The sequence below is a fragment of the Oryza sativa genome, chromosome 7, assembly GCF_034140825.1.
Source record: "Oryza sativa Japonica Group chromosome 7, ASM3414082v1".
NCBI lineage: Eukaryota > Viridiplantae > Streptophyta > Magnoliopsida > Poales > Poaceae > Oryza > Oryza sativa.
The window spans coordinates 4,292,743-4,320,607 of NC_089041.1; the positions used below are offsets into that span (position 1 = coordinate 4,292,743).

The 27,865-nt window shown below is 43.5% G+C and overlaps 2 protein-coding genes and 1 pseudogene across 11 annotated transcripts; 2 read left to right on the forward strand and 1 right to left on the reverse strand.

The window, feature by feature from the left end:
• The first annotated feature begins 4,265 nt into the window (after positions 1-4,265).
• On the forward strand, positions 4,266-4,753 carry LOC107281572 (uncharacterized; annotated as a pseudogene).
• A 3,053-nt stretch (positions 4,754-7,806) lies between these two features.
• Positions 7,807-20,616, forward strand: LOC112939608 (protein ZINC INDUCED FACILITATOR-LIKE 1). Of its 7 annotated transcripts, none has more exons than XM_066312274.1 (17): positions 7,810-8,119; positions 9,336-9,376; positions 15,900-15,960; positions 16,098-16,200; positions 16,284-16,386; positions 16,468-16,521; positions 16,611-16,673; positions 16,756-16,805; positions 16,911-16,986; positions 17,319-17,519; positions 18,070-18,157; positions 18,262-18,347; positions 18,429-18,536; positions 18,945-18,989; positions 19,077-19,165; positions 19,388-19,431; positions 19,959-20,340. In XM_066312274.1, the coding sequence occupies exons 1-17, from the start codon at positions 7,891-7,893 to the stop codon at positions 19,988-19,990; spliced, it is 1,473 nt and encodes a 490-aa protein (XP_066168371.1). In that variant the 5' UTR covers positions 7,810-7,890; the 3' UTR covers positions 19,991-20,340. The 7 variants fall into 7 exon arrangements, with proteins under 7 accessions (XP_066168374.1, XP_066168371.1, XP_066168376.1 ...); XM_066312273.1 differs by having other exon boundaries at positions 7,812-8,119; positions 19,875-20,616; XM_066312277.1 differs by lacking the exon at positions 18,429-18,536 and having other exon boundaries at positions 7,807-8,119.
• A 1,191-nt stretch (positions 20,617-21,807) lies between these two features.
• Positions 21,808-27,239, reverse strand: LOC9270736 (heterogeneous nuclear ribonucleoprotein Q). 4 transcript variants are annotated; one of them, XR_010742489.1, is made up of 11 exons: positions 26,261-27,239; positions 25,604-25,693; positions 25,275-25,508; positions 24,185-24,406; positions 24,002-24,107; positions 22,942-23,006; positions 22,793-22,886; positions 22,613-22,692; positions 22,483-22,523; positions 22,256-22,316; positions 21,808-22,170 (listed from the first exon to the last, which is right to left on the reverse strand). XR_010742489.1 is itself a non-coding variant. In XM_026026883.2 (11 exons), the coding sequence occupies exons 1-11, from the start codon at positions 27,161-27,163 to the stop codon at positions 22,101-22,103; spliced, it is 1,908 nt and encodes a 635-aa protein (XP_025882668.1). In that variant the 5' UTR covers positions 27,164-27,239; the 3' UTR covers positions 21,808-22,100. The 4 variants fall into 4 exon arrangements, 3 of the variants coding, with proteins under 3 accessions (XP_025882668.1, XP_025882669.1, XP_015647170.2); XM_026026883.2 differs by having other exon boundaries at positions 21,808-22,129; positions 22,793-22,869; XM_026026884.2 differs by having other exon boundaries at positions 21,808-22,167; positions 22,793-22,869.
• Between the last annotated feature and the right edge of the window lie 626 nt (positions 27,240-27,865).

A 27,865-nucleotide genomic window follows, 5' to 3' on the forward strand; every position in this document is an offset into this window, starting at 1 on the left:
TACTCGGTTTTATGGCAGCAATTCTAAAGGAAAGGGTAGGTAGAGGGAGAAGATGCTGGAATCTTAACATTTCAGCTGATGTCGTGGCAGATGAGCGAATTGGACTCTCAACTTTATCGCAACCAGCAAAACCAATTAATTTTACAGAAAAACTAGAAAACGGGATTCTGTTCAACGGGATAACCTAGCCTTCACAACATAAGCATACATGTAGCGGCTTGCCGGCTTACATGGAGAGATCAACCAAACTCTATACAAAAGGCAAGGGCCCACATGCATGTACTATCCTTTTTTCTTGTCCATCCATGCAGCTAGCTTATGGGCCAACGTGCATGTGCGTACATGCTCGACATTTTACTCCTGCATGTACGGTGCCCACATGACTTTGGCAGAGAGGTCGATCAGTTCTATGCGGTAGTTAATCATCAATAATGAATACACTTATTAGATCACTAGTACAGAAATATAATCCCTCATACCTAATATGTATTATAACTGAAAAAATATAGTGCAAAAAATGGTTCCTTGGATCCAATACCTACATATATCGTAACTGATATCTCACAAGTATCATCACTAGTACCCATGTATCATCACCAATACCTGATAGGTATCATCACTAGTACCTACGTATCATCACTGATACCTCATAGGTATTATCACTAGTACCAGACAGGTATCGTCATTGGTACCCATGTATCATCACCGATACCTAACATGTATCATCAATTGGCACCTATATGTATCTTCACCGATACCTCACAAGTATCATCACCAGTACCTACATGTATCATCACCGGTACCTACATGTATTATCTTCGATACTGGGTATCGACCAACCCAGATTGTTCCAACTGATATCATAGGTACCATCGAGATACTTGGTACCTAGATCAACATGATTCCCATATGTACCAGATCTAGTACTGGGTATCGGGTATTTGGGTATCAAGTACCTGGTACCTAGATCGGTCTGATACCTATAGGTACCATACCTAGTGCTGGTATCAAGGTACATGAGGTATCATATACCTGATACCACCTGAGTATCGGGTACTAGGTGTACCTGAATTGATGTTGAACGATACCTGTTGGTATTGGGCCTGGTATCAGATACTAGTTTTAGTATCAGGTATCAACTCACATGCCACGTCACATGCATGCATGCAGCTAGCAACACAGCCACGTCACATGTATGCATGTAGCTAGAAACACAGCCATGAGTAATCAGTAGAATGCTACGTGAGAGGAAGCAGGTGGGGGGGGGGGCTAGCGACGCGGAACGGAAGGGTATCCCGTTCCCACGGGATCCTACGGTCTAGCTATCCTCTTAATTTTATGTTATTTGAGACCATTCAACAACTTTATTTTGTTAACGTACAATAGAGTTAGTTGTTGGCTCAAGGCTGAGAGCAGGAGCATGGCGGTGGCGCACAGTATGAGGGATGGCTCTTGGAGGATAAGGAAGGAGAGGATCATTGTAAAAGCATTATAGGTGTTAAAAAATTACAAAGATGAGGGTTTTTTTTTCTTTTCTTAAGGGAAAAAAGAAGTTTGAATTACCCCAAACTATTACAGTTGCTCGAATTACCTCCTTAAACTCAAATACTAGATATTTAACACCCCAAATTCTTTGAACCGGATGAATTACCCTCTCATTCAATCTGAAGCGGTTTTTTACAACATGGCGTACACATGGCAGTCCAATCAGCAAAACAATAATTAAAAAATTGTGTGGTCCCAACTGTCCAATATTTCTCTCTTCTCCAGCTCAACTCTAGCAGGCAGACATGGTGAGGAGGGCGCTACCGTTGCTGCCCCTATTCCTCTCTTCCCTCTCTTACCAGTATCTCAGCAGGCGAGGCTGGCTCCAGCGAGGCAAGCGGCATCCACTGCCACCCCTCTTCCTCTCTTTCCCCAGATCGACCTCGGGAGGTGATGCGGACTCCGGGTATCGACCTAAGGAGGCAATAAGGAATCCGGCGAGGCGGGCCTCGACCACCTATTGACGAAAAATCTGCGCTCAGTCGATGGTGCCAGAACTGTGTTGGCGCGAACTAAGTCAACGAACACAACAGACTGGGAGATTAGCTTAGCTCCAGTGAAGGTCCAAAGGTTGATGAGATGTGGGCGTGTCAATCAGTTTGATCCTGCAACTGACAAGATATACAAATAGCATATCAATGAGCCGATCGGCTGACAAGCCGATGGAATAATTCCAGCCGATGTCGATAGGGTTTTGAACAATCGACTAATGGTAATGTAATTAAACCATAATAATATCCAGTAGAAATCAATCGGCTAACAATGATATGATAGAATAATCACCGATCCGAAGGTTAAAACATACATCGGCTGAATATCCGATGTCATCAAATCCACAAGATTAGACAATGAAACATTTGTTGTGATCGGCTAAATCCAACATGTATGCAATCCTTGTAAGCCGATGCAACGTCCAGATACCTCATTGGCTGAAACTCTGATGAAACCCTTATTGGCAATCAAGAAGCGGGCTAGAGATTATGATTCTAAGCACGACTTAGTAGATCAAACTTAACTGATGCTGCACTAAGTATGAAAAGAAACATAATATCTAGACAATCAAGCCTTTGACTGATTTTCAGGGTGGTAGATACCTTAGCTAATCTAATATGGTAAGCGATTTAGCCGATACCAATATAAACCCTAAAGCGAATGTCAGCCGATACAAGTAAATCGAGCTACCAAACTAGATTATCTAAGATGTATGATAGATAGGTGCTTAGATTGACAATATCAGAGTGTCGAAACCCTAGCCCCGCCGATGCAAATAGCCATGACAAGTATAAACTCGTCGAAAAATTAGAAAAGTAAAAAGGTGGCGATGCGCCGAAGTTGTATTGATCGTGGAGATAGTTTACAAAAAAAAACCTCGGGTGTACATATTTATACCCATGGGTAGATACTAGTCGTTGTTGGATAAGAAAGAAACTTTTCTAAAGATAGAAGGAAAACATAAAGTCTTTATGGGACACTAAACACACTTTCCTAAAGATAAAAGAAAACTAACAAACTCTTCCTAATTAATAGATAATTTGACATGCCGCATCCTCTTTGAATTCAGTCACTTCTGGATAAGCTTCCCTTAATATATTAATTTCCTTAACCGAATCCTCCAAGAATCCGACTGCTAGCGACTTGATAACTCCCATTGGCCGATTCCAGAACTCTGAAGCCGATACTGATTTTAGGTCGATAATGTCTTCAGGGCTTACCAAATTTCACTGTTAACACCACCGCAGCCCTCTTTCCCAGGATCGACCTCAGGAGGCAATGCAGGCTTCGGCGAGGTAGGGCCTCAGACGCCACCAACGCCCCTCTTCTTCGGCACCGACGAGCTGAGCACTGGCACATGGTCCTCGCAGAGTGCATGCTACCTCCATGGTTCCAGGTGACAGAGCTCAAGGTTGTGAAGAGGCGGCGACCAAAAGAGGAGCTTGTGCGGAGGCGGCGGTGAGCTCCTGGCCAACGAGCGTCGCTGCGCCCCTCCCCCCTCCCCCCTCCCCCCTCCTCGAGCCCTCGCCTTTTGCATCACCCTCCCACCAGCCGCCGTTTGCATCATCTTCCTGAGCGAATCCTGCAAGGCTGCAACTCTGTCGCCAACCCTGCCTCCAACGCCCTTCCCTAGGAAAGCTTGAGCTCTGCCCGTAGCCACAGCTCCCCGCCGTCGACCAGAGATTCTTCCCCGCCACGCCCGCCGTTGACTAGAGGCCCTTCTCCTTAGTTTTACATCACTAGAAGCATTGTTATTTATTTCAACTTGATCTGTTGTAGATGTGTTGGAGGCACCGACAGAGCCAAGCTCGCTCGGGGAGGAAATTAATGGGAAGAGGAAATTTATCTTTTTCTCCCTTCATGTGCCGGCCTTTTGCTTTTATAGTTAATTGGATCCATGCCAAAAATATATCAATTCAGAAAAATGCCACTACTATATATTCAACACATCTGTTACGTGCCACTGGAAATTGGGAAAACTAGAACCGTGCCACTCCATCATGTTATCCGTCAAAAAATTTGTTAGCCTCAATTGCAAGTGGGACCTAGCTGCCAGTTCCTCTCTTTTCTTTCCCCTTCCTCTCTCTCCACCACCGTAGACGGTGGTCTCGAGCTAACGGAGGAGGACAAGATCGAGTGCTCTGACGACGGGGGCGGCATCCCGGCAGCCGCCTCGGGCTCCCGTGACAGCTGCTTCGGACTCCGATGACAACTACGAGGAGGACAAGATGCAGTCGCCGTCATCAACCCCCTCCGCAGTGGGAGGCCTCGGGACTTCCTCTCTCTCCACCACCGTTGCAGCCGCCGTCGTTGACCACCTCCACGGTGGGAGGCCTCAGGAGCCACTGCCGTCGACGCCGTCGTCTTCGACCCCATCTGCGGCGGGAGGCTCGGGAGCCACCGATGTCACCGTCGTCAACCTCATCTACGGGGGAGAGCTCAGGAGTAGCCGCCGCCGTCGCTGTCCTCGTCGTGGTCATCAGCGAGCCGCACCGCCTCCGCCCAGATCAGGCGAGGAGGGCCGCCGGCGTTGTCTATGGCGATAGAGGAGGATGGAAGAACAGCTCCGCACTGCTGATGGAGGAAGCGTCGGTCCTCGAGCTCCGCCGCGTCGGCCTTGAGCTTCATCACCAATGCTGCCGACGCCCAACGCCCATCTCGTCTCTCCACCGGGATTGAGGAAGAAGAGAGATGGAAGGGGAAGGGGCAAAAGTGACATTTAACAGGGGGCTTAGACATAGGTTGAGAGATAATTGGACGGCAGTGGCGTGGTTCTAATTTTCCCAAATTTTAGTGGCACATAGCCGATATCGTGAATAGTATCGGTATTTTTCTAATATGCCATATTTGCAGTGGCATGGATCAATTAACCCTAAAAATAATAGGTTTATCAATATGTTTTCTTTTAAGGTTGTTAACATAAACTAAGTTCTTGGAGGCTTAAATGTAACAAATACTGAATATTTGGGAGATGAATCAGATAAATCTGGAAAATGTGTCATGCATCCAAAATATATTTTTTTTCATGTAAAGTCGGAACGTAATTCATCATTTTACATGAAATCTGAGAATTCACTTTTAGGCATAGTAGTGTAGAATTTTAAGTGAACTAAAATTAATTTAGAATAATTTCAATCTGATGAATTTGCTCATGCGTAAAAATATATTGAGACTGGTTTCTGGCCGGGCCAAACAAATACGGGGAGCTACAGTTAGCCGACCATAGATAAGCCAAAAAATAAAAAACTGACTCTATAGGTTAGATTAACTAGGTGATTCCCCGTGCTTTGCTGCGGAAATTCTTAATATATTTTTTCGACAATCAAACTAGGAGTGCAAAGGAAAAAATGATGAAACCTCACATATATGCCGTACTTATCAAGAAATAAACAAATGATACTCGCACTTTAATGTGAAACATATTGATAAGTATGTATTAAATATTATAAAAATAATAGATTTGTTAAAGTATTGTGCAAATGATGTGAATGTGATGATTGGATATGTTTGCATGTTGATTTGTGGAATTAAATAAATTGTAGATAATGTAATATGCTTGCGTGAGATTAAATATGTAATTATTGCTAGTGGGTGATGATAACGCATGGTTGTATGTTGAGCTTTAGATTTAGTAGGCTATAACTTTTATAGAAAGTCAAATTAGGAGTACAAAGGAAACAATAATGAAACCTTAGATATATGCAGTACTTATCATAAAATAAACAAATGATACTCGCGTTTTAATGTGAAACATATTGATAAGTATGTGTTAAATATTATAAAAATAATAGATAGATTTGTTAGAGTATTGTGCAAATGATGTGAAGGTGATGATTGGATATGTTTGCATGTTGAGTTGTGGAATTAAATAAATTGTAGATAATGTAATATGCTTGCATGAGATGGAATATGTAATTATTGCTAGTGGGTGATGATGTGGTATGGTTGCATGTTGAGCGCTTAGTAGGCTATAACTTTATAGAAAGTATAGATTAGTCATAGAAGCCCGAAATCAAAGGTCATTTATATTTATATTGTGTGACTACATGAGTCTAGAATTGATGAGGATAGGGGCACATTTATAATTTTTTATTTAGTGGATCGAAGAATGAAAAATATTTAAGGATGAAAATGCAATAGTGCTTGACAAATGGTCTGGCAGAGCCAGGGTTTACGATTTCGAGATGGCCTTCTGTTTCGGGCTCTAGCGGAATGACGGTTTTCACGAAATCTGGTGGACAACCTGTAGATTCCGAACAAATTTCACAAACCAAAATTTGAATACAAATTTTCTGAGATTACCAATAAGCTCGCAAAAACCGGTCAGATTTGGCAAAATTCCGAGCAAAATCATCGAAATTTCAATCGGTAACTAGAAAAAGAGGTAAGTATTTTTTTAATTTCATTATTCTTTTCTTTCCTACTGTAAATTAATACATTATTTTTTAAAAAAAAATTATCCCAATAGGTTCTATGAAGATCATACTATTTATAAGATTTTTTTCTCTTTTTTATCAATTCAAATTTAAATTTGGATGAAACTCATTCAAATCTCAAATGGTTTCTACTTTTGAGCCTCGTCGAAACGTCGAAATTTCGTGAAATTCGACTGGTTTTCGTCGGAATTATGAACCTGGGCAGAGCCGTTCCATCTATTCTCCATGGAGACGTTTTCAGAACTTTTCCCGTCCTTAATTCAACATTTATCTGTGATGTGATGTACGCCACGTGGTCCAATCAGACCCAATACAATCCGCCGGCTTGAGAAGGAGGGATGATGATATGTTTAGTTGACCGAAAGCTAAACAATGCAAAAAAAAATTCTAAAACTATATTTTATAAGTTAAAATTGACCGCAGCTCAAACAAACGAGTCCAACAAATTAAATAATCCACGAGTTCATTATCATCATGTAATGAATCATCATGAATCCAAAAATCTATAAAGTTTATCCTCACTATACTAATGTTATTTTTCTCTTCTATTGTAAAGCCATATCAACTTAGTTGTTCTTAGTGTTAAATGATTCATCAAAGATGCAAATTAATTCTCTTCTAAAAAAACATATCATGCATCCTAACCGTTTATAACATTCAAATATTTTTTTAAATAAGCAAATAAATTTTATAACTCACATATACTATTTATCATGTAGTTTTTTTTTAATAACGCGTGTGATTTCTATCTAGTAACAATAATTCGCTCATTCGCTGTGCCCTCGAGAAAATATAATAATAATTCAATGTGCGACGGTGACGACATGAGTGATAGGACTATTTCATCCCCCTCATTTCTCTGACCAAATAAAAACATGATTCACTCCATCCATCTAACCAAACATCCTATCACAAAATTTAGAGAATAATCCAATCCATCTCAGCTCGATCTCACACCAAACACGTACTAAGATAAGAAGTGGGTAGATGCTGGCAGAACAAGTTGACAAAAGAAGAGGACAAGATCGATTTAGGCCATGTTCAGTTCTCAAAACAAAATTTTTCACGCTGTCACATTGAAATGTTTGGACACATGTAAAGTATTAAATGTAAAAAAAAATAACTACACAGATTGCATGTAAATTACGGGACGAACCTTTTAAGCCTAATTACAGCATAATTTGACAATATTGTGCTACAGTAAACATTTGCTAATGACAAATTAATTAGGCTTAATAAATTCGCCTCGCAATTTTCTGGCGGAATCTGTCATTTGTTTCGTTATTAGACTACGTTTAATAATTCAAATGTGTGTCCGTGTATCCAAAACCCAAAAATTTTCCCCAACTGGACGAGGCCTTTACACCCCATAATTCTCGAGTGGCAGAGTGAAGAACAAGCTAGACAGGATCGATCGATGGCCGGCGGCAGCGAGTTTGATATCCAGGAAGCCGCGGCGTCGGCGTCGGCGTCGGCATCGGCGTCGGCGTCGGCGTCGGCGACGGCGGCGGCGGCGCCGTTGCTGGAGAAGAAGATCACGTACTGGGAAGGTTGCCCTGGCTGCGCCGTCGAGCGGAGGAAGGCGGAGAATCCCGGCGTCCCCTACCTGCAGTTCTTCCACATCTGGATCATCATCCTCGTCTCCTGTACGTAATTTCATATGTACTAGCTCAGTTAGCTTAATTAGGACACTAATTTAAGTAATTAGGATTGTTTTTTTTTGTCCTGGAAAAGATTCCTCCTCAGAATTTGTTGATTAGCACGCCTTCTTACTTAATTAGCTTAGGTGGAAGTTGCTTAAGAGCAAGTTTAATAGTATAGCCAACTACTAGCTCCAATTCATCTATAGCCAATCTAATAGCTCATTCATACAATAGTTACATACTACACTATTAATATATAGTCCCACCTGTCATACACACATTACGTCTTGGAGTTCGTACTACAGCTGGCTACAAATCTGTAGTCCGCTGCTCTTCTCTCTCCTCATTTATCTTCTTAAAATATGTTTGCAGCTGGCTTATAGCTTGCTATTGTACCTGCTCTAACCGATGAGGTTCCAGCTGGTTTCATTCGGCAGTTTATTATTATTAATTACTTTCTCTTTTCCTGAATAATTATCATCGTTGACTAAGGTTGTTTTTACTTTGATTATAAATTAATTTTAAATTATTATATTACGATAAATGAAAGTTGTATGGTTATATTTGTATCGCTACACTACAATAATATAACATATGTTTAAAAAAAATATCTGTATTTTAAAAGAAAACTAGTTAAAATTTAAACTTGAACAATGATCGGGTCAATTATTCGATAACGGAGAAGAGCACTGCAGAGCAGAGTGAGTGATGCCTAACTGTTATCCGTCCGGGTCAGTAGATATATAACGTGCGCGCTAACATTATCTAATATTCCCTCCATTACAAAAATCCTAGGCTGTTTAGCAAATACTATGATCAGATCAAAATTAAGATTACTTTTTACTCAATTTTTTGAACTTTTAAGTGTTTAGATTATGTTTCCAAGCATGGCTTTAGAATCATTGAAATGACGAGAATAATGCAAATTAGTCTAGGAATGCTTATATAGTGGTACAAAATTTAAATACAAGAAGCCCTTATAATTAGGAACGGGGGGAGTATCACAGTGTCGTTTCTAGTAGTACATCAGTACATTAGTAGTCTACACGAAGATGTTCAAGTGTTAACAGATACATCAATGTGATATTGTTTCTTTTTGCTGCCCTTTATTTCAGTCTTTTTTTTTCCATATGTTCAGTTTAGTTGTTTTGTAATTGTAGCACGTTTGCCGTCTGCTATAAAAGGTGGATTTCTAATATTTTTTTTCTTTTTATTCTAGGTTTGCCAATAACATTTATATATCCCTTCCTGTATTTCATGGTAAGTGCTTCTCATTTTAAAAGATCAATAGAAACAATAATTTTCTTATCCACGGGATTGCATTGCAATGTAGTTAGGAGCTTAGGTATCATAGTGGCTCTGACAGCCAGCTAACAGCCCTACTCACTTCTTCCCATAAAAAATAAACCTTGTACGAGATGTGAAATATCATAATACTACAAATTTGAACATAAGGTTATCTAGATTTGTAATACTAGATTTGTAATACTAGGATATATAACATCTCGTACTATGTGTAATTTTTATAGGACGGAGGAAGTGCTTGTCTCAGTCTCACTGACTAAAGAACGTAGTAGAGGGCAAAGAGGACAGTGGCAGCAGCATATATGCAAAGGGAGGCTAGGGTGGGGTGATAGGGAGGCGAAGTAGAGTGTAGAAGAAAAGAGCCCAAGGAGATAAGGGAGAGGGTTCTGGCTGGTGGAGACTAGAGACAAATTAGGGTTTAAGGGTGGAAAGTATGTTATATAAACTTTTGGACAACAAATATGATAACACTTAAATGGGGACAAAATGGAAAAGATTATTATGGATACGATTTTTGCTTAGAACCTTATGTGATAATATTAATTATGGTTTTCAATAAAAACCATCTAAAAATTATATTTTTAATTATGTTTTTTGAATAGCTCATGTGGGAAATCCCATTGCATATGATGTTTAAGTAGAACCATCTATAATAAGTTTGTGTGACAGTGTTAAGAAACCATTTGCAATAAGGTGTCCCTACGACTTCTTTTTAGGTAGTGGATGTTACTCGATTCTCTTTTTTAATGTTGTCACAACCCACTAAACAACTAAAACTCAACATGCAAGCATATTAATTATTATTAGTGCATCCTAAAGACTAACATGCAAGAATGCCACGTCAACTCAATAGGTACCTAAAGCTCAACATGCAACTATAGCTATTACATATACAATTTTATTACATCCTAAACCTCAACATACTAGGATGCTAAATTATCATTCCTCACATAATTTTTGTAATATTAATTTCAATCCAAACCAAATCTATCCATGTCATTGTCATGTGGGGCACGGCCTATACACGGCGTCGCCGGGCGCGAGATGTGCGGAGAGCTGCGGAGCGAGCCGCAGCGCGTGTCGCGGCGCAGAGCGCGATCACCATGACCGTGGATGGCAAGGACGGGCTCAGTGGCTAGGATCGGAGTAGCCTTGATTCTAGGAGGGTTTGTTTCCAAGTTGTTAGCGTTTATTTCCAAGTTAGTTAGCCGGAGGGCTATATACTCTTGTACCGAAACATTTGAGAGGAAAGCATGAAAGTTATCGTCTAATCTCCCTCTTATTCTGTTAAGCCACTAGCTGAGGGGTATAACCTCGCAGGTGAGGACTGGAGCGCGACTACGAGTTACGTAGTCGCGGCCCGCCGTCGTTGAGCGCCCAGGCGCTTGACAACCTGGTATCGGGATCTCGTCGATCCTCGGCGTCCGCCGCCGCCGCGCCTTTCCCTACCACCGCCGCACCCGCGTCTCCCGACCCCGCACCCATCAACCCTAGTCCACCACCCATCACTGCCAACACCAGTCCACCTTCCCCGTCATCCTCGTCATCCGTCGCCTCCAACTCCGGTGACATGGGTGACAACGGCGACCTCAAGGCCGCGATCGACGCCCTCACCAAGAACGTCGCCGCCATGCAGTCGTCTATCCAGGCCAACGCCAAGGCGATCGAGAACATCACCGCATCATCCTCAGGCTCCGGCCCACGGCACCACTCCGGCGAGCAACCCCCAGATCGCCCCCCCAAGCATTGGCGCCCGGAGATGCCGCGCTACGATGGCAAGACTGATCCTCTCACCTTCATCAACAAGTGCGAATCCTTTTTCTTGCAGCAGCGGATTATGCCGGAGGAGCGCGTCTGGATGGCTTCGTACAACCTCCACGACGACGCCCAGCTGTGGTTCATGCAAATTCAGGAGGATGAGGGCACTCCGACATGGCCATGCTTCAAGGACCTCATCAATCTGCGGTTCGGGCCACCGCTCCGCTCGACTCCGCTCTTCGAGCTCTCGGCCTGCCGCCGGACCGGGACGGTCGCGGAGTACTCGTCGCAGTGGCAGGCGCTGCTGCCCCGCGCGGGCAAACTGGAGGAGGCCCAGAAGATCCAGCTCTACACCGGCGGGCTCCTGCCACCGCTTAGCCTCCAAGTCCAGATGCAGAACCCCCAGTCCGTGGCGTCCGCCATGAGTCTGGCACGGCAGTTCAAGCTCATGGCCGAATACACGACCGCGCCGGCCAAGGCTCCGGGCCGCGGCGTCCTGGGCGCCCCACAAGCGCGTCCGGCTCTGCCGGCACCCCCGCCGCACCCTGACAAGACACCGGCGGTCACCAACCAGGGCGAGGGCCGCCAGGCGAAGCGCCTCACCAAGGAGGAACAGGCGGAACGCCGCCGCCTTGGCCTCTGCTACAACTGCAACGAGAGCTACACCCGGGGGCACAACCGTGTTTGCCGGCGCATCTTCCACATTGCCGGGGTGGAGCTCGACGACGACGCCGCCGCCGACGCTCATGAGGAGCCGACCACGGAATCGCCGGTCTTCTCCCTGCACGCGGTGGCCGGCGTACCGCGCGGCGGGACGCTGCAGATCGCAGTCACCATCGGCGGTGCGCCACTCGTCGCCCTCCTCGACAGTGGGTCGACCCACAACTTCATCTCTGCCAGCGCCGCGCCACGCACGAGGCTTCCGGTGGAGTCCAGACCGCGGCTCACGGCGGTCGTCGCCAACGGCGAGCGCGTCGCGTGTCCGGGCGTCATCCGCGCCGCGCCAGTCGTCATCGACGGCACCAACTTCGACATCGACTTGTTTGTAATGCCTCTTGCAGGGTACGATTTGGTGCTGGGCACCCAGTGGATGGCCACCCTTGGCGAGATAGTCTGGGACTTCGCCACGCCGTCTATGGCGTTCCACCTCCACGGGCACGCCTTCCGCTGGACCGGGGTGACGTCTGCTGCTGCACCATCGCTCCTCTCTACGGTGGCCAGCGCGTCCCTCCTCGACGAGCTGCTGGCGTCGTTCGCGGACGTCTTCGCCGAACCCGTGGGCCTACCACCCCCCCGCGGCCGCGATCACGGCATAGTCCTCAAGCCGGACGCGGCGCCGGTGGCCGTCCGACCATACCGGTACCCGGCGGCCCACAAGGACGAGCTGGAGCGGCAATGTGCCGCCATGATCCACCAGGGCATCGTTCGCCGCAGCGACTCCGCGTTCTCATCGCCGGTCCTCCTCGTCAAGAAAGCCGACGGCACCTGGCGCTTCTGCGTTGACTACCGCGCCCTGAACGCCCTCACCGTCAAGGACGCGTTCCCCATCCCCGTCGTCGACGAGCTCCTGGACGAGCTTCATGGGGCGCGCTTCTTCACCAAGCTCGACCTTCGGTCGGGGTACCACCAGGTGCGGATGCGACCGGAGGACATCCACAAGACGGCGTTCCGCACCCATGACGGCCTCTATGAGTTCCTGGTCATGCCGTTTGGGTTGTGCAACGCCCCGGCAACCTTCCAGGCGCTCATGAACGACGTCCTCCGCGATCACCTCCGCCGGTTTGTACTTGTCTTCTTCGATGACATATTGATTTACAGCAATACTTGGGCCGATCACCTTCGCCACCTCCGCGTCGTCCTCACCATCCTGCGCCAGCATCGCCTGTTCGTGAAGAAGACCAAGTGCTCGTTCGGAGTCAACTCCGTCGGGTACCTGGGCCACACCATCTCGGCGTCGGGTGTGGCATTGGACCCCGCTAAGGTCCAGGCCATCCACGAGTGGCCACAGCCCCGCTCCGCGCGTGCCGTGCGCGGCTTCCTCGGCCTGGCGGGCTATTACCGGAAGTTCGTCCACAACTTCGGCTCCATCGCCGCTCCCCTCACCGCGCTCCTGAAGAAGGACGGGTTCACATGGACTGCCGACGCCGCGGCAGCCTTCCTCGCCCTCAAGGAGGCCGTGACGACCGCGCCTGTGCTGGCGCTCCCGGACTTCGCCAAGCCCTTCATCGTGGAATGTGACGCGTCCACGTATGGCTTCGGGGCGGTCCTCATCCAGGACGGCCACCCGATCGCGTTCTTCAGTCGGCCGGTGGCGCCCCGCCATCGCTCCTTGGCAGCCTATGAGCGCGAGCTCATTGGTCTCGTTCTCGCCGTCCGCCACTGGCGGCCATACTTGTGGGGGCGCCGCTTCTACGTCAAGACGGACCACTACAGCCTAAAATACCTCCTCGACCAGCGCCTCGCCACGATTCCCCAGCACCACTGGGTGGGCAAGCTGCTGGGATTTGATTTCACCGTGGAGTACAAGTCCGGCGCGACGAACACGGTGGCTGACGCCCTGTCCCGCCGGGACACCGAGGAGGCTTCCCTGAGCACGATCATGGCGGTCTCGGGACCCCGCTTCGACTTCATCGACCGCCTCCGCCAAGCTCAAGCCAGGGACCCGGCTCTGGTGGCGATCCACGACGAAATCGTCGCTGGCACACGGGCGGCGCCGTGGGCGATCACGGACGGCCTCATCACCTACGACGGCCGCCTCTACATACCGCCAACATCTCCGCTGTTGCCAGAGATCGTGGCAGCGGTCCACGACGATGGGCATGAAGGGGTCCAGCGCACACTACATCGCCTCCACCGCGATTTCCATTTTCCAAACATGCGTCGATGTGTGCAGGACTTCGTTCGGGAGTGCATCACGTGCCAGAGATATAAGACGGAGCACCTCCACCCCGCCGGACTACTGCTGCCGCTGCCCGTTCCCACCGTCGTCTGGGCTGACATCGGGCTCGACTTCGTGGAGGCGCTGCCCAGGGTAAACGGGAAGTCGGTGATCCTCTCCGTCGTCGACCGCTTCAGCAAATATTGCCACTTCATCCCGCTGGCGCACCCGTACACTGCCGAGACCGTGGCGTAGGCGTTCTTCAACGACATCGTGCGCCTCCATGGTATGCCGCAGTCCATGGTCTCGGACCGTGACCCGGTGTTCACCTCGCTGTTTTGGCGCGAGTTGATGAGGCTGATGGGCGCCAAGTTGCACATGACGTCCGCCTTCCACCCTCAAGCAGACGGCCAGACGGAATCGGCAAACCGCGTCATCGTCATGTACTTACGGTGTTTCACCGGCGACCGCCCCCGGCAGTGGCTCCGGTGGCTTCCCTGGGCCGAGTACGTCTACAACACGGCGTACCAGACTTCACTCCGGGAGACTCCGTTCCGCGTCGTCTACGGCCGCGACCCACCCACCCTCCGTTCATACGAGCCGGGCGAAACCCGGGTGGCTGCCGTGGCACGTGACATGGAGGAACGAGAAGCCTTCCTCGCCGACGTCCGATATCGCCTGGAGCAGGCGCAGTTGGTGCACAAGCGCCACTATGACCGTCAGCATCGCCACGTTTCGTACCAGGTGGGTGATTGGGCGTTGCTGCGTCTTCGCCAGCGCACCATGTCTTCACTGCCACAAGCTACCTCCGGCAAGCTCAAGCCGCGCTTCATCGGGCCGTACCTCGTCACGGAGTTGATCAATGACGTCGCCGTCCGGTTGGCTCTTCCTCCCCAGGCGCGCATCCACGACGTTTTCCATATCAGCGTTCTCAAGAAGTTCGTCGGCGTCCCTCCAGCAGCGCTGCCAGAGCTGCCCCCCATCCACCACGGCGTGGTCACGCCGGAGCCGGCTCGCGTGGAACGGGCCCATCTAGCGCGCGGCGTTCGTCAACTTCTCGTGCACTGGCGTGGCGAACCGGCCGAATCAGCTACTTGGGAAGACCTCGACGCCTTCCGCGAGCAGTATCCTCAGTTCCAGCTCGAGGACGAGCTGATTCGCGAGGAGGGGAGAGATGTCATGTGGGGCACGGCCTATACACGGCGTCGCCGGGCGCGAGATGTGCGGAGAGCTGCGGAGCGAGCCGCAGCGCGTGTCGCGGCGCAGAGCGCGATCACCGTGACCGTGGATGGCAAGGACGGGCTCAGTGGCTAGGATCGGAGTAGCCTTGATTCTAGGAGGGTTTGTTTCCAAGTTGTTAGCGTTTATTTCCAAGTTAGTTAGCCGGAGGGCTATATACTCTTGTACCGAAATATTTGAGAGGAAAGCATGAAAGTTATCGTCTAATCTCCCTCTTATTCTGTTAAGCCACTAGCTGAGGGGTATAACCTCGCAGGTGAGGACTGGAGCGCGACTACGAGTTACGTAGTCACGGCCCGCCGTCGTTGAGCGCCCAGGCGCTTGACAGTCATCATTTCTATTGCATTTAACATGTATCCATACATCCCACAGCAAAGCATGGGACGTCATCTAGTTTACAATATGGTTTGACCATTCGTTAGTGATTAATGATAATAATCGTATTTGTGACATTATATTTTGGTAAATTGTCTTGAAATTAATTAAGTCGATATATTTTTCTTGAACACATTGAAGTCAATATAATAAACTATAGTGCAGTTACTCTTCTTTTATAAACCATTGACAATTTTGCTAAGTATTGTAAAATTTTGTCCTCAATAGATAAGAGATTTGCATGTTGCCAAAACAATAGAAGACATTGGATTTTACGGAGGCTTTGTAGGTAAGAACCCCTCCAAACAATTTCAATATGGTTATATCCAATGATTAGATGTGTCAAGCTCCAGTTGTTATATAAGTAATAATCATTCTTTTGTACTCAGTCATCCAGCATCGATGTCATGTTCTTAATATTTGTAGGTGCTTCATATATGCTTGGTAGAGCTTTAACTTCAACTATTTGGGGGATGGTAGCAGATCGTATCGGCAGGAAGCCGGTTATTGTGTTTGGAATTTTCTTCACGTTAGAAATTTTTTTCTCTATTTGTATTGCACCTATTCTTTGTTACCTTCATTTGATTCATTGTATTGCACTAAATATCTTAGGCTGGTATTTAATACTTTGTTTGGGCTAAGCACGCAGTACTGGATGGCAATAACTACACGTTTTCTTGTTGGATCATTGAATGGTTTACTTGGCCCAATAAGAGTATGATTACTGACTGAATCAGAACTCTATTAGATATTTAAGGATGTTAAGTTTAGTAACTTGGGTCTTTGATCTTTATAGGCTTACACTACTGAAGTTTGTCGGCCTGAGCATCAAGCTATTGGATTGTCACTTGTAAGCATACAATATTTTATAGAAATATGTTTTCACTACTCGCTAATGCAACAACTCAATTTATGATGTTTGTTCCTCTCCATTATTAGGATAGCACATCATGGGCAATGGGTCTTATTATTGGATCAGTTATTGGTGGATATCTTGCACAGGTATAAAAAATATTAGTGATATAGGAATTTAATATGCACTTATCCACTAATATTATTATGACACTGTTATTTTGTCTGATAGCCAACGGAAAAATATCCAAAGTTATTTCCTGGCAACTCACTATTCGGAAGGTATTTAGTATCACATATGAATACGGTTATAATACATTTATTAAAAAAAACAGTTACAATAGACAAGTGGCTTCAACTTACTGTTTTTAAAAATTCTTTTCATAGGTACCCGTACTTATTACCTTCCTTATGTATATCGGTCTTCTGCTTTATTATCTTTATAAGCTGCATGTGGCTCCCGGTATGTGCAACCTTTCTATGTTATTTTGCTAAATATTCGATGTGATGCACACTTATGTATGTTTTTGCAAATATATAAAATAGTATTACTTTTTCTACTTGAAAATCCATAAGAAGATATATAGAATTACAATGGAAAACAAATGTTTGAATATTTAAGCACGAATTTTGCAATTAACAGGAGCTGTTGGGTGATTAAGCAATGAAATGTCACATGTGGAGTGGTTGTTTGAGTATGGCATATTTTTAACTTGTATGCTTTCATCGAAGATTGGAAGCATAAACAATATATGGATTAGTTATTAAAAGAAATTGCATGACATAATATTTCAGGAGACACTGCATGATCTCAAAGTCCACAAAAAGGACGATGGACCAATTGAATCTCCGGTTGCACATTTTGCCAAATCTGAAGAACTTCTTGAGCAACATATTACTCCAACTATAAATAAGAATTTGTTTAAGAATTGGCCATTGATGTCATCTATCATTCTCTACTGTATCATCTGCTTTGATGATATGGCATATACAGAGGTGTGTATTTAACTACTTTTTAGCAATAATATCTATGGTGGTGCTTTTAAAATATATGGATTTTTAATAGAAACAATGTAATATAGTGTTTATCATCTACCAGCAAACACAAGCATTGACAAAAGGCATAACTAAACATCCATACTTCTTTGATTATGGTAATACAAAAGCTGAGACCAACTAAAAATATATATTGGTTGCCTAAATCAATACATATAGTAGGAGCTTCCCCTATGGTTTCTAGGTCGAAAAAAGAACTTCCATATAGTTATATATTCCAATGCCTTTACTGCAATTAATAATACTTATAGTTCTTGTTACCTGATCCAAATAGCTACATTTTTTCTCAGTATTTATTTTTCTAGTCATTATTGCATTTAATCATTTCATTTAAATTCAACTTTATATGGGTACAATAAAATGAAATAGAGAGATATGTATAGCCTTTAGGCTGTCTCCACTAAGTTGATGAGTTGATTATAGATATTTCTTTATGCAAAGAATGTTTTGTTTCTATGGAATTTCTCTAACGTTTCAAGTCACATTTTAGATATTTTCTCTATGGTCTGAAAGTGATAAAAAGTATGGTGGGCTAAGTTTCTCCCCTGAGGATGTTGGTCAAGTACTTGCAATTTCAGGTAAATTCTATTCATAATTGCACTTTCCATGTCAACTTTTTAATTACATATCACCAATACCAATTGTCTTAAACGATTTCATCTTATATTTTCTCTTTCTATAGGTGTGAGTGTTATGTTGTATCAAACATTTATTTATCCTAATATTGAGAAAATTCTTGGACCAATCAATACTTCTCGTGTTGCAGCGGTGAGTTCAATATTGCAAGTTAGCATGATTTTTTTTACATATGTTTAAAAAAATTGTACATATCATGATTAAATTTTGCAGGTTCTATCTATGGTTTTGCTTTTTACTTACTCACCTATGACGCACCTCCCAAGACCTTGGGTTCAAATAGTACTAAATATTGTTTCGGTACTTAAAAGTAATCTTGTTGTGAGTATCAACATGCTTGAAATATTTATTGATATTGCAACATATATTTGTTTTGTTTCTCTATGTATTAGAGCAAGAAAAAATTTAAATATCAACAACAATATAGGTATATATTTCTTGCTTTTGTTGAACATATTTCATAACAACATTTCATGTTTTTTGATTCTCTAGAAAAAGAAAATGTTTGTTTATAAAGAATGTTTCTATAATAATTAGAAAAATACATGAAATTATCAATGTCACATAGCCAAATTTTAATTTATGAGTTCACCTAAAGAGTTTTTCATAGGATTATTGCAATTGGATGTTATATCTGATTTCTTTTCAATATCTGAAAGAAGCACAAAAATATAGCATGGGTCAATATCTTAATTACTAACATATTTTTCCTATTGTTATGGTTATTAGGTCACCATTGTTACTTGCACGTACATACTTCAAAATGATTCTGTGGTATGTGCCACTATATCATAGTTTAATTCCTTCAGTTTTATTATAATATCTTCTTTTTAAGACATTGTCCCTCAATGGAACCATAAGACCCAAGATCAAAGAGGAACGGCAAATGGTTTAGCCACCACTCTAATGTCCTTTTTCAAGGCATTTGCTCCAGCAGGAGCTGGTATTGTGTAAGTATTATTTTATTTCTAGTGTTTATGTTTGTAGGAAAATAAGCATCAATTCTAACTTACGAATTTCAAATGGCATGAAGCTTTCATTCCAAAAATGTGCACTAGATATGTTCCCTTTTGGAGGCTGTTAAGTAATTTACATTTTTTTTTATTCAACTTGGTATACATTTGGAATGTACAAGTGCCAATCTGGTATAAAATAGTCATCTGTTAATGCAGGTTTTCATGGGCGCAAAAGCGTCAACATGCTTTCTTCTTTCCAGGTATTGTGAACTAGTACTATTTGTGGAAATAACTTTAAAACTTCACATTCTTAAATAAATAATATTATGAATCTTGTAATATGACTAAAATTTAGGGGGTATTTGACACAGCTTCAGATCTAAGACTTTTTAGAGCTGGGTATTCCTAGCTCCATAAATCCATGGATTTGTATCTACAATATATTTATAACATTTGGACGAATCATTTTATTTAAATTTTAGATGAAATATAAAATTTTAAACCAATATAATTTAACATACAAACTTCAAATCAAGTGTGGATCTGAGATCTGGAGTTGTGCCCAATAGGACCTTAGACACTGGTACACACTGTCTGGTTTGTTCTCAAATTCTTTCCTTCGCCATATGATAATTTCATATCATGTAGTCTATTTGATCTTCTCTACCCATTTTATTGTTAACTTTCTTTTTTGGGTATGTAGGTGATCAAATGGTGTTCTTCCTTTTGTTCATTGTCGAGTTTGTTGGGCTGGTTTGGACATTCAAGCCTTTTCTTGTTATGCCAGAAAAACTTTCTTTAAACTATTCCTCCAACTGAGATAGAGTTTCTTGAGAAGTTCTGTGACATGGACTACAAAGAGTTTGTATCTCCTAGGTAATTAAGGCAGCCTTTGTCCACCTTCTTCTGCAATTTGGGGAGCTACCGATAGTTGACAACAAAGGGTGGACCCAAACCTTGGGCCACCCAAGCAGTGGCCTGGGGCCTGGAAGTGAAGACCCATATAAGCTCATCTGATTTCACCATGTAAAAGGATCTGAGCTAAAGTTGGAGCGGCCCAGGGCCTGTCTAAAGTATGGGTCCGCTCCCAACCATATAAATTCTTGTTGAAGAATTCGAAATATTCAGCAAGAAAGAAAAATGGAAGTACAAGACGATGAACATAAAAATTGCGTAGTTCTAAGCACGCATCCAAAAACTGTTTCTGAAAGTGGAAACCATGTGTTTTTTTAAAAAAAAATAATTTAAATTGATAGTGTTGACACTAGGAAACTGGTGGAAAGCCTGCCGCCGGCTAGTAACCTAATGGACTTTGGACGATCACTTATGATTGTTTTTCTTCTTGGTCATTGATCTCATAAAGTTTGTTTCAATCAATGAGATCAGAATAGTTTGTTTCAATCAATGAGATCAGAATATTAATTTCCAATCAGATATTTCCTTTACCAAATTTGTCCATAGAATAGTTTGTCATGTTCGCGTAATTGTAAACACGCATCAATTTCGGTCAGCAATTTTAAATAGGTCGGTTCACCAAAGAGGCTTGTGCAATTAGGATTGTATATATCATACCATTACATATAGATGCTTGAAGATCTGACTTTAAAGGTATATACTAGAAAATAGATGCTTTAAACCCATACACTCAATCAAGCGGCTACTCTCGGGGCATTGATTCCAGGGGTGCCAAGGTGCAAGATCGACGGATCCGGAGATGGCTACCAAACTCCAGCATCTGCCATGGTAAAGGTGGAAGCATGGAGGTCTCGGCATAGCCGTCACGTCTGACCAGCGAGATGGTTGCGGTGGTGTGAGCTTGGCAAGCAGGGCGTTCACCGCCATTGAGGAGTCCAATTGATCAACAAGTCTTCGATAGCACTCCAATATTCACGGAAGAGCCATTTAGTGCGAGTGCCATCGCTTATACAATCAAGTATTGCAGTCACTGCCACCACCATTGCTCCTATTTAATCTCATTGCGTAGCTCAATTCTTCTTTCGATTGTCAACTCCTTATTTGATTTAATCAGGTAAATGATTCCCCTATAAATGTTGTTTGAAACTTTTTTTCCTTCATTAGTTTGACTACAATATTGTCTTGTTTAGTGCTAAATCATTTGAAATGAGACCAGAATTGAAGATACTGGAGTTCTAGAATTGTGTGGAAATAGTTCTTTCTAAATACTTACTCTTGGTCTCTTGGGGAAAGAAAGAGAGACACGTGTCAACATATAATTGTGCATCATCTTAACCAATCAGCGAGCAGCAACCTTGCCGGCTTGAGATATATAAAGATATTGCTGAAACTGCCCGTTATATAGTATAACTACCTAGAATATATAAAAAATGTGACTTTTATCCCAACACTTCCCAATTCTCATGCTACCTCTATCATCTACTAACCCTTAAACCGCACCACACCATCCATTAATGAGGGCATTGCAGATCTTTTACCCTAATCGTTAATTTCTCCAAAACATAGAAAGCTATATTTTAGGACAGACCAAGTATCTAAAGCATATTGTGATTTTCTCTAGGTCAGGAGTGATGTACGTGTGCCCTTGAAGGTACTGCTAGGATCGTTCAACAGTTCTTCACAATTCAGGAATACCAAGAAAACATCACAACAGGCAGATATACGAGGATAATTTTCAGAAGCACTTTCCAGTTTCCTTTGTACAATGGCCATATATCAGTTTAAGACAAACGCAACACCTCCTGCTACATAAGAAGGCCTATTTTGGAACACGGGAATTCCATGGATCCCTACAGGGAAATATACAGCTAAAGCAAAACTCCAACTGAAATTCCCATGTTCCAAACTAAGACTATCATCCCCAAAGAGCATTCACTAAACTGTATAATGTACCAATAGTGATGCCATTAGCTTTAAGTTTTCAGTCTTCTGCCATGGTTTAACTACGGACTTCTCACGCAGCGAATCCACAAAAACCATCATCTGTGTTGGAAAATATTCGTCATTATCATGTGGTCAACCTGCTGTAGTACATGAATCAACACAAAGATAAGATGTTGAGATTTAAGTGTGCTCAATACCAATTTGATATATGGAAGTTACCCTTACATTTTTTGCCATGCCTGCTTCGATAGGACTGCGCTGGTTGGCGAGAACTTGATTGCCTCACCTGAACAGAGTGAAATACAAATGGTCAAGTTATATGTTGGATTGTAACAACAAAATTAAATATCAGAAATCAGGAAACATTTAACAAGTTAGAGGTGTATCCACAGGTTCCACCCAGGTTTAAGGGTGGGAGGAAGATCTAGAGAATTTGCCATAGGAAATCATACCTGACTACTGATTGGTGTTCCTGTTAGTCCATAATAAAAAGCTGAAAATGCGTGATACATTACATATATTATAGTCCATATGGAGGAGTCCTTTATTAATTGTTAGCACCAGACACACTGTATAACATACCTAGGTGTGGAGGATATCTATTGCTGTCATGATAATGTGGCAGAGAAGATTCAGCAGTAGCAGGGGGCAGCGCACCATAGCTGACATAAGAGGATGCAAAATGATTAAGTGAGAAAGAATCCGCTACTCTATTCTGATAAATAATATGACATATGGGGATAGTTTAGAATTTCAGATCACCTTGATGCTGCTGTAGTATAGGTGCTACCCTCATGACGACGACAAGAATGACCTCTCAATGGATAATAAGGATCACCCTGGATTAAAATCAAAACTACGAGATTAAAAGATCAGTATGCAGTTTTTCAAGACGATATGGTTTAACCTACCAGTGTTGAAAAGGGACGCTTCTCTCCAGAATAAATGTGGGTATAATCTTGAACAGGGTATCTTACTGTTTAGAGGACGAAAACATCAGCTGATAGGGATTTTAAAGAGAAAACAATATGGCAAAACTTCAAAAATATATTGTATTGGACGACATGTTAATTGTAGGAGGGGAGCAAACACAATATAATAGGAGCGCACATAGCCAGAGTGGCAGCATGAAACAGCTAGCAGATTTTGCAGCCTAGTGAAAACTAAGACAACACCATCCAACTATGGCTTGATTTTATCAAACAGCTGGTAGGGGCTTCACATGCATTCAGATGGTTTATTTGTTCAGGGGAAACGGTTTACGAAAGACATCTATCTAATTTACACAGGTGAAGTAGATATTAGAGAATATGCTATAAACCAGTCATTACACAGATAAAAAATGTCAGGCATCAGACATCATGAAACCAGCTTCTTTTCCACATAAGAGCAATTGTTTCTGAAAATAAATCTGAGAACTGTTATACAACCTGTCCATTTTGAGAACAAATGCAACATGCATACAATTCACCCAATCAATTAATCAGTTAATAAATAATCATCCACCTTATATTCATTTGCATTTTGCACTAGTTTTATTTTTCGATCTAAGGAAAAGGTCAAGAACATGCAAATGGAGGCAATTGCTTGGTTTCTTGGTCAAGGGTCTGTCGGCCTATTAAATATGGAGGATTATGAATTCATGATTTGACCACTCTCAGTTGGGCCTTCGGTATGTATTGACTTTGGTTGCAGAAAAATGAGCCTCATGACCATGGAACGGTTTGCAAATTCAGATTCACTCAAATGCTAAAGATAAGTTTGATATGGCACTTGTTATGACAATTGGGGTATATCTTGCTCTTTCATTAAAATCTGAAGATTTATGTGTCTTGAGCTATCAATCTTCAGATTATAATGAAGTTGGTTGATTAATGTAGTTAATATTTACATAGGAGAAAGCTGGCAGCCACAGATGGGTCAAACAATTGGAAATAGACGACAAGATGGATGGAATTGGGAATGACTAACTTTTAGAAGTCTTCATTTTGCCTTCCCCAGTAATACTAGATTTATGGTCTTCCTTGGTCTGCTTGCTCTGTTGGGCAGGTTTAGCCAATGAAACTTTAATATTCACCTGGGACACGCCAAAAGATGTAAAAATCCTATCAATTGTAAACTAATACTCTGAATTAATCCAAGTCGAGAAAAGACCTTTGAGCCGTTCTTACTGAACTCTTCCTTGTCAAAAGATTCAAGACACGAGATTGCAGCCTCACGAGTAATGTAATTAATAAAGGCAAAGTCCCTCCTTTTAGCTGACGGCATATCGCGTGACAGAACCACACTTTCAATCTTCCCATGTTTCTTGAAGATTTCTTTTAGCTGAGCATGATCCCAGGACGTTGGTATCCCATCCACAAAAATCGATTTAACCTAGATGGAACAAACAGTGCATCAGAGTACTTAGACTTCCCAGGGAAGCGAAATCAAATATGTTGTTAAGTGTTCAGAACTTCAGATATGATTAAAGGACTTGAACGGGGATATGAATAAAGCCAGGTATGTTAACAAGTGGAAACAAATGGTCGTTAACTTATTTATGTAATAAGGAGGACGACGATGCACTTCGAACCAAGGGCCAAACATATGAAGGTCCAAGAAACATTGTTCATAAAGGACATGGACATACTAGTCAAACTGATTTTTCCATCCAACAGAGTTATGAAACAATTAAGACAGAACAGAAGGAAAGAAATCTCTCCCAAGGTTTGGATAAAGCAACATCATGAATAATATGTCCAGGTCGAAATAGAACAGTTGACATCTGTAAGAACCAATGGTATAAGGACCATAGGATAAAAGGTTGATAGCGAAAAAACTGAACTCTACGATCATCAATGAGGCCAAATCATCAGCAATACAGAGATACAGGGATGCCCTTAAAAGAACAGAAAATTCATTTCGTGTCAGAACTTAAGCATAAACAGTTACAGCTAGTATACCGATGTATATCCAGGATATAATTGTGATAGCAACAGAACCAGTAAGACACAACCTGTGCCTTATGCCAAATGATAGGATAAGTGACAAGAATGCCAAACGTATGACTAGACTGAAAGAAAGTGGAGGTTGTCTTCAAAAGAAAAGGTTAAAACAAATAAGATCATCTGATTTGACATTCATTTGCAGTTTCAGTCTTATTAGAGTCACAAAACCACCATATGCATATGATATGATCTCTATAAAAGCTAAGTGGATGACACACATAGGCAGTATGTTGGAGAGAGAGGGAGAGAGAGACCTGCATATCTTTCTCATCTGGATCATTCAATGGTTCAGCCCATGCAACTCTTATATTCAGGCCTTTGCCAAAAGCATTTTTCTGTGAAAGCTTTTTGTATGCCATCCGTGCATCTCTACTAGTTTCCAGTTCAAGAAATGCAAAACCACGATTACAGACTGGATTATTTGAATCAGACTTAAGTGTTACAGAATCAATGTTCTCAATTCCAATTTTCTTTAGCTGCTTGATGACCTGCTTTGAAGAGCAACATATGAGAATATAAAAATGAAATTCAGGCTAACACCCAATCAAGTCAATCAGAACACAAAAATGAAAATGTTACTCACATCTTCTTTTTTCCATTTCTTGTTGATGTTTCCAAGAAAAATTCTGTCATTCCCAACTGGAACTGCAGCTCGACAGAGCTTCCCACAAATCTGTAGCAGAGTTTCCATAAACAAAATTGGAGAAAGAGGTGTAATAAGTACTATTCATTACAGCAATATGTGGGACTAGAAGACCTGGTCTATCCAAAATTTTCACAAGAAACCATTTTTATCACAGAAAATTGGCACTGCATAATAATAAAGCAACCAAATATATACGAAATACATGTAGAAGTTTATGGATTTGTGCTATGATGAGTCAACCATAACAAATGGTAAACAGGATAGGAATTAAGATCAATGTGGCATATCCCATTAGGGGATGCTGGATCAACTAGTACGACCTGACTCAATAAAATCAATCATGGCATCGTAGAGAGAAGTCACTGGTCCATTTGACAGTGGAAAATTTTTAAGCTCTTGCAGTAAGCTTACATGGTCATTCCATCCGATACTTAACTGAAAAAAGTATCTGTGTACCGGTTGCGATATTATGAAACAAATATGCAGCATTGTCCCGCATTTGATGATTGCACTAATGCACAGGTCATACAGCAATCAGCACTGGTGCGGGATTACAATGATGATAAAATCAAACCAAAAGTGTGATGGCACTACCTTCACATTGCCGAATTCCGCGATGGCCTTCTTCGCCTGCGCGGCGTGGCGGTAGCGCACGAAGCAGTACCCCTTGTTCTTCCCTGCAAGAGGATTCATTATCATCCGGACCTCGGTGATTTCCCCGGCCTTGGCGAACACCGCCCTCACATCATCCTCCTTGGCGTCCCGGTGAAGCCCACCAACAAACACCTCCATGGTCATCCTCTTCCGCCGCTCCGACATCCCCGCCTCCTCCTCCTCCACTCCCTTACCCACCACTAAGGCCACCTCCTCCTCCTCCTTACACACCGATTCTTCCACCACCGCAACGGCATTGCAATCCGTGGCAGGTTTGGATTCATCCAATTTTTGCTCATTCCCAACTCCGCCGTCCTGATCACTTGCTGGCTCGTCGGTTGGGGCTTCTCCCCCTGCCTCCGATGATGCTGCTGCTCCGGAGACCGCCGCAGCAGCAGCAACCGCCGCCGCCGCGGCCTTCCGAGCGGCGAACGTGCCCTTGGGGACGACCTTCTTGACGATGACCTTCTTAACCACTTTCCGAACCTTCCGCGCCGCCGCCGCCGACGCCGGCGACGACGACGACGACGACCTCGCCGCCGCGTCGTCGACAGCGGGAGGCGGCGCCGTCGAGGGCTCCGTGGAGGCGGAGGGCTGAGGCGGCGTCGGCGGTGTCGAGGCGGGGGGGATTGGTAGGGTGGGCTCGACGGCGGGGGTGGGGGGAGGTGGTGGTGGTGGCGGGGTGGCGGCGTGGCGAGGGGCGGGCGTGAAGAGGCGGCGCTTCTTGGGGGGCATGAGCGCGGACGGCAGCGGCAGCGACGGCGGCGGGGAGAACGGCGAGGCGGCGGCGGCGGCGGCGGCGGTGGCGAGATGGCCGGGGACGCAACGGCGCGTCGGTTCCATCGCGTCGCGTCGCGCCGCGCCGCGCGGGGGAGGACGAGTTTTTGTGTGCTTTGGTGGAGGGGTTTCCGAACGAGGCGTCGCTGTCCCGTCTCCTGGTGCGTGTTTATGCGCTGACACATGTCCATGTGCATTTTCTTTCACTTAAAAAAAATCTTTTTTCTTGTTATATTACTCTCTCTATCCGAAATACAAAGAAATGAGAGAGAGGGGTGCATATCCCAATACCATGAATCTGAACCGTACTGATACTCATCATGATATGTTACATCCCTCCAAAATCTTTTATATTAAGGGACGAAGAGATTATGAACCAAATGAGTTTCGGATTTGCTAAAATGATGTCGCCATATTTTATGGCTAATTATAGTTGAATTTCTGACTATCTGATGTTGTTCGGTCCACCTCGGCATCTCTCGGCTATCATAACATGACTAATTAAAACTTAATATGATTCATTAGTTCAAGCTTTTGATGTTTTAACCCACAAGTATCTAATATAGTAGATATTATATCAATATGTGTAATTTACAATGCAAAATATAGAAGTTGCATTGCACTTACATTATAATTACATTGGACTTACATATATAATTTTAGAACTTACATTATGAATACACTAAAATTACATATGTAATTTAGATACTTACAATGTAAATACATATTGATTTTTTTTTAAAAAATATGGCACCATAAATATAGCTA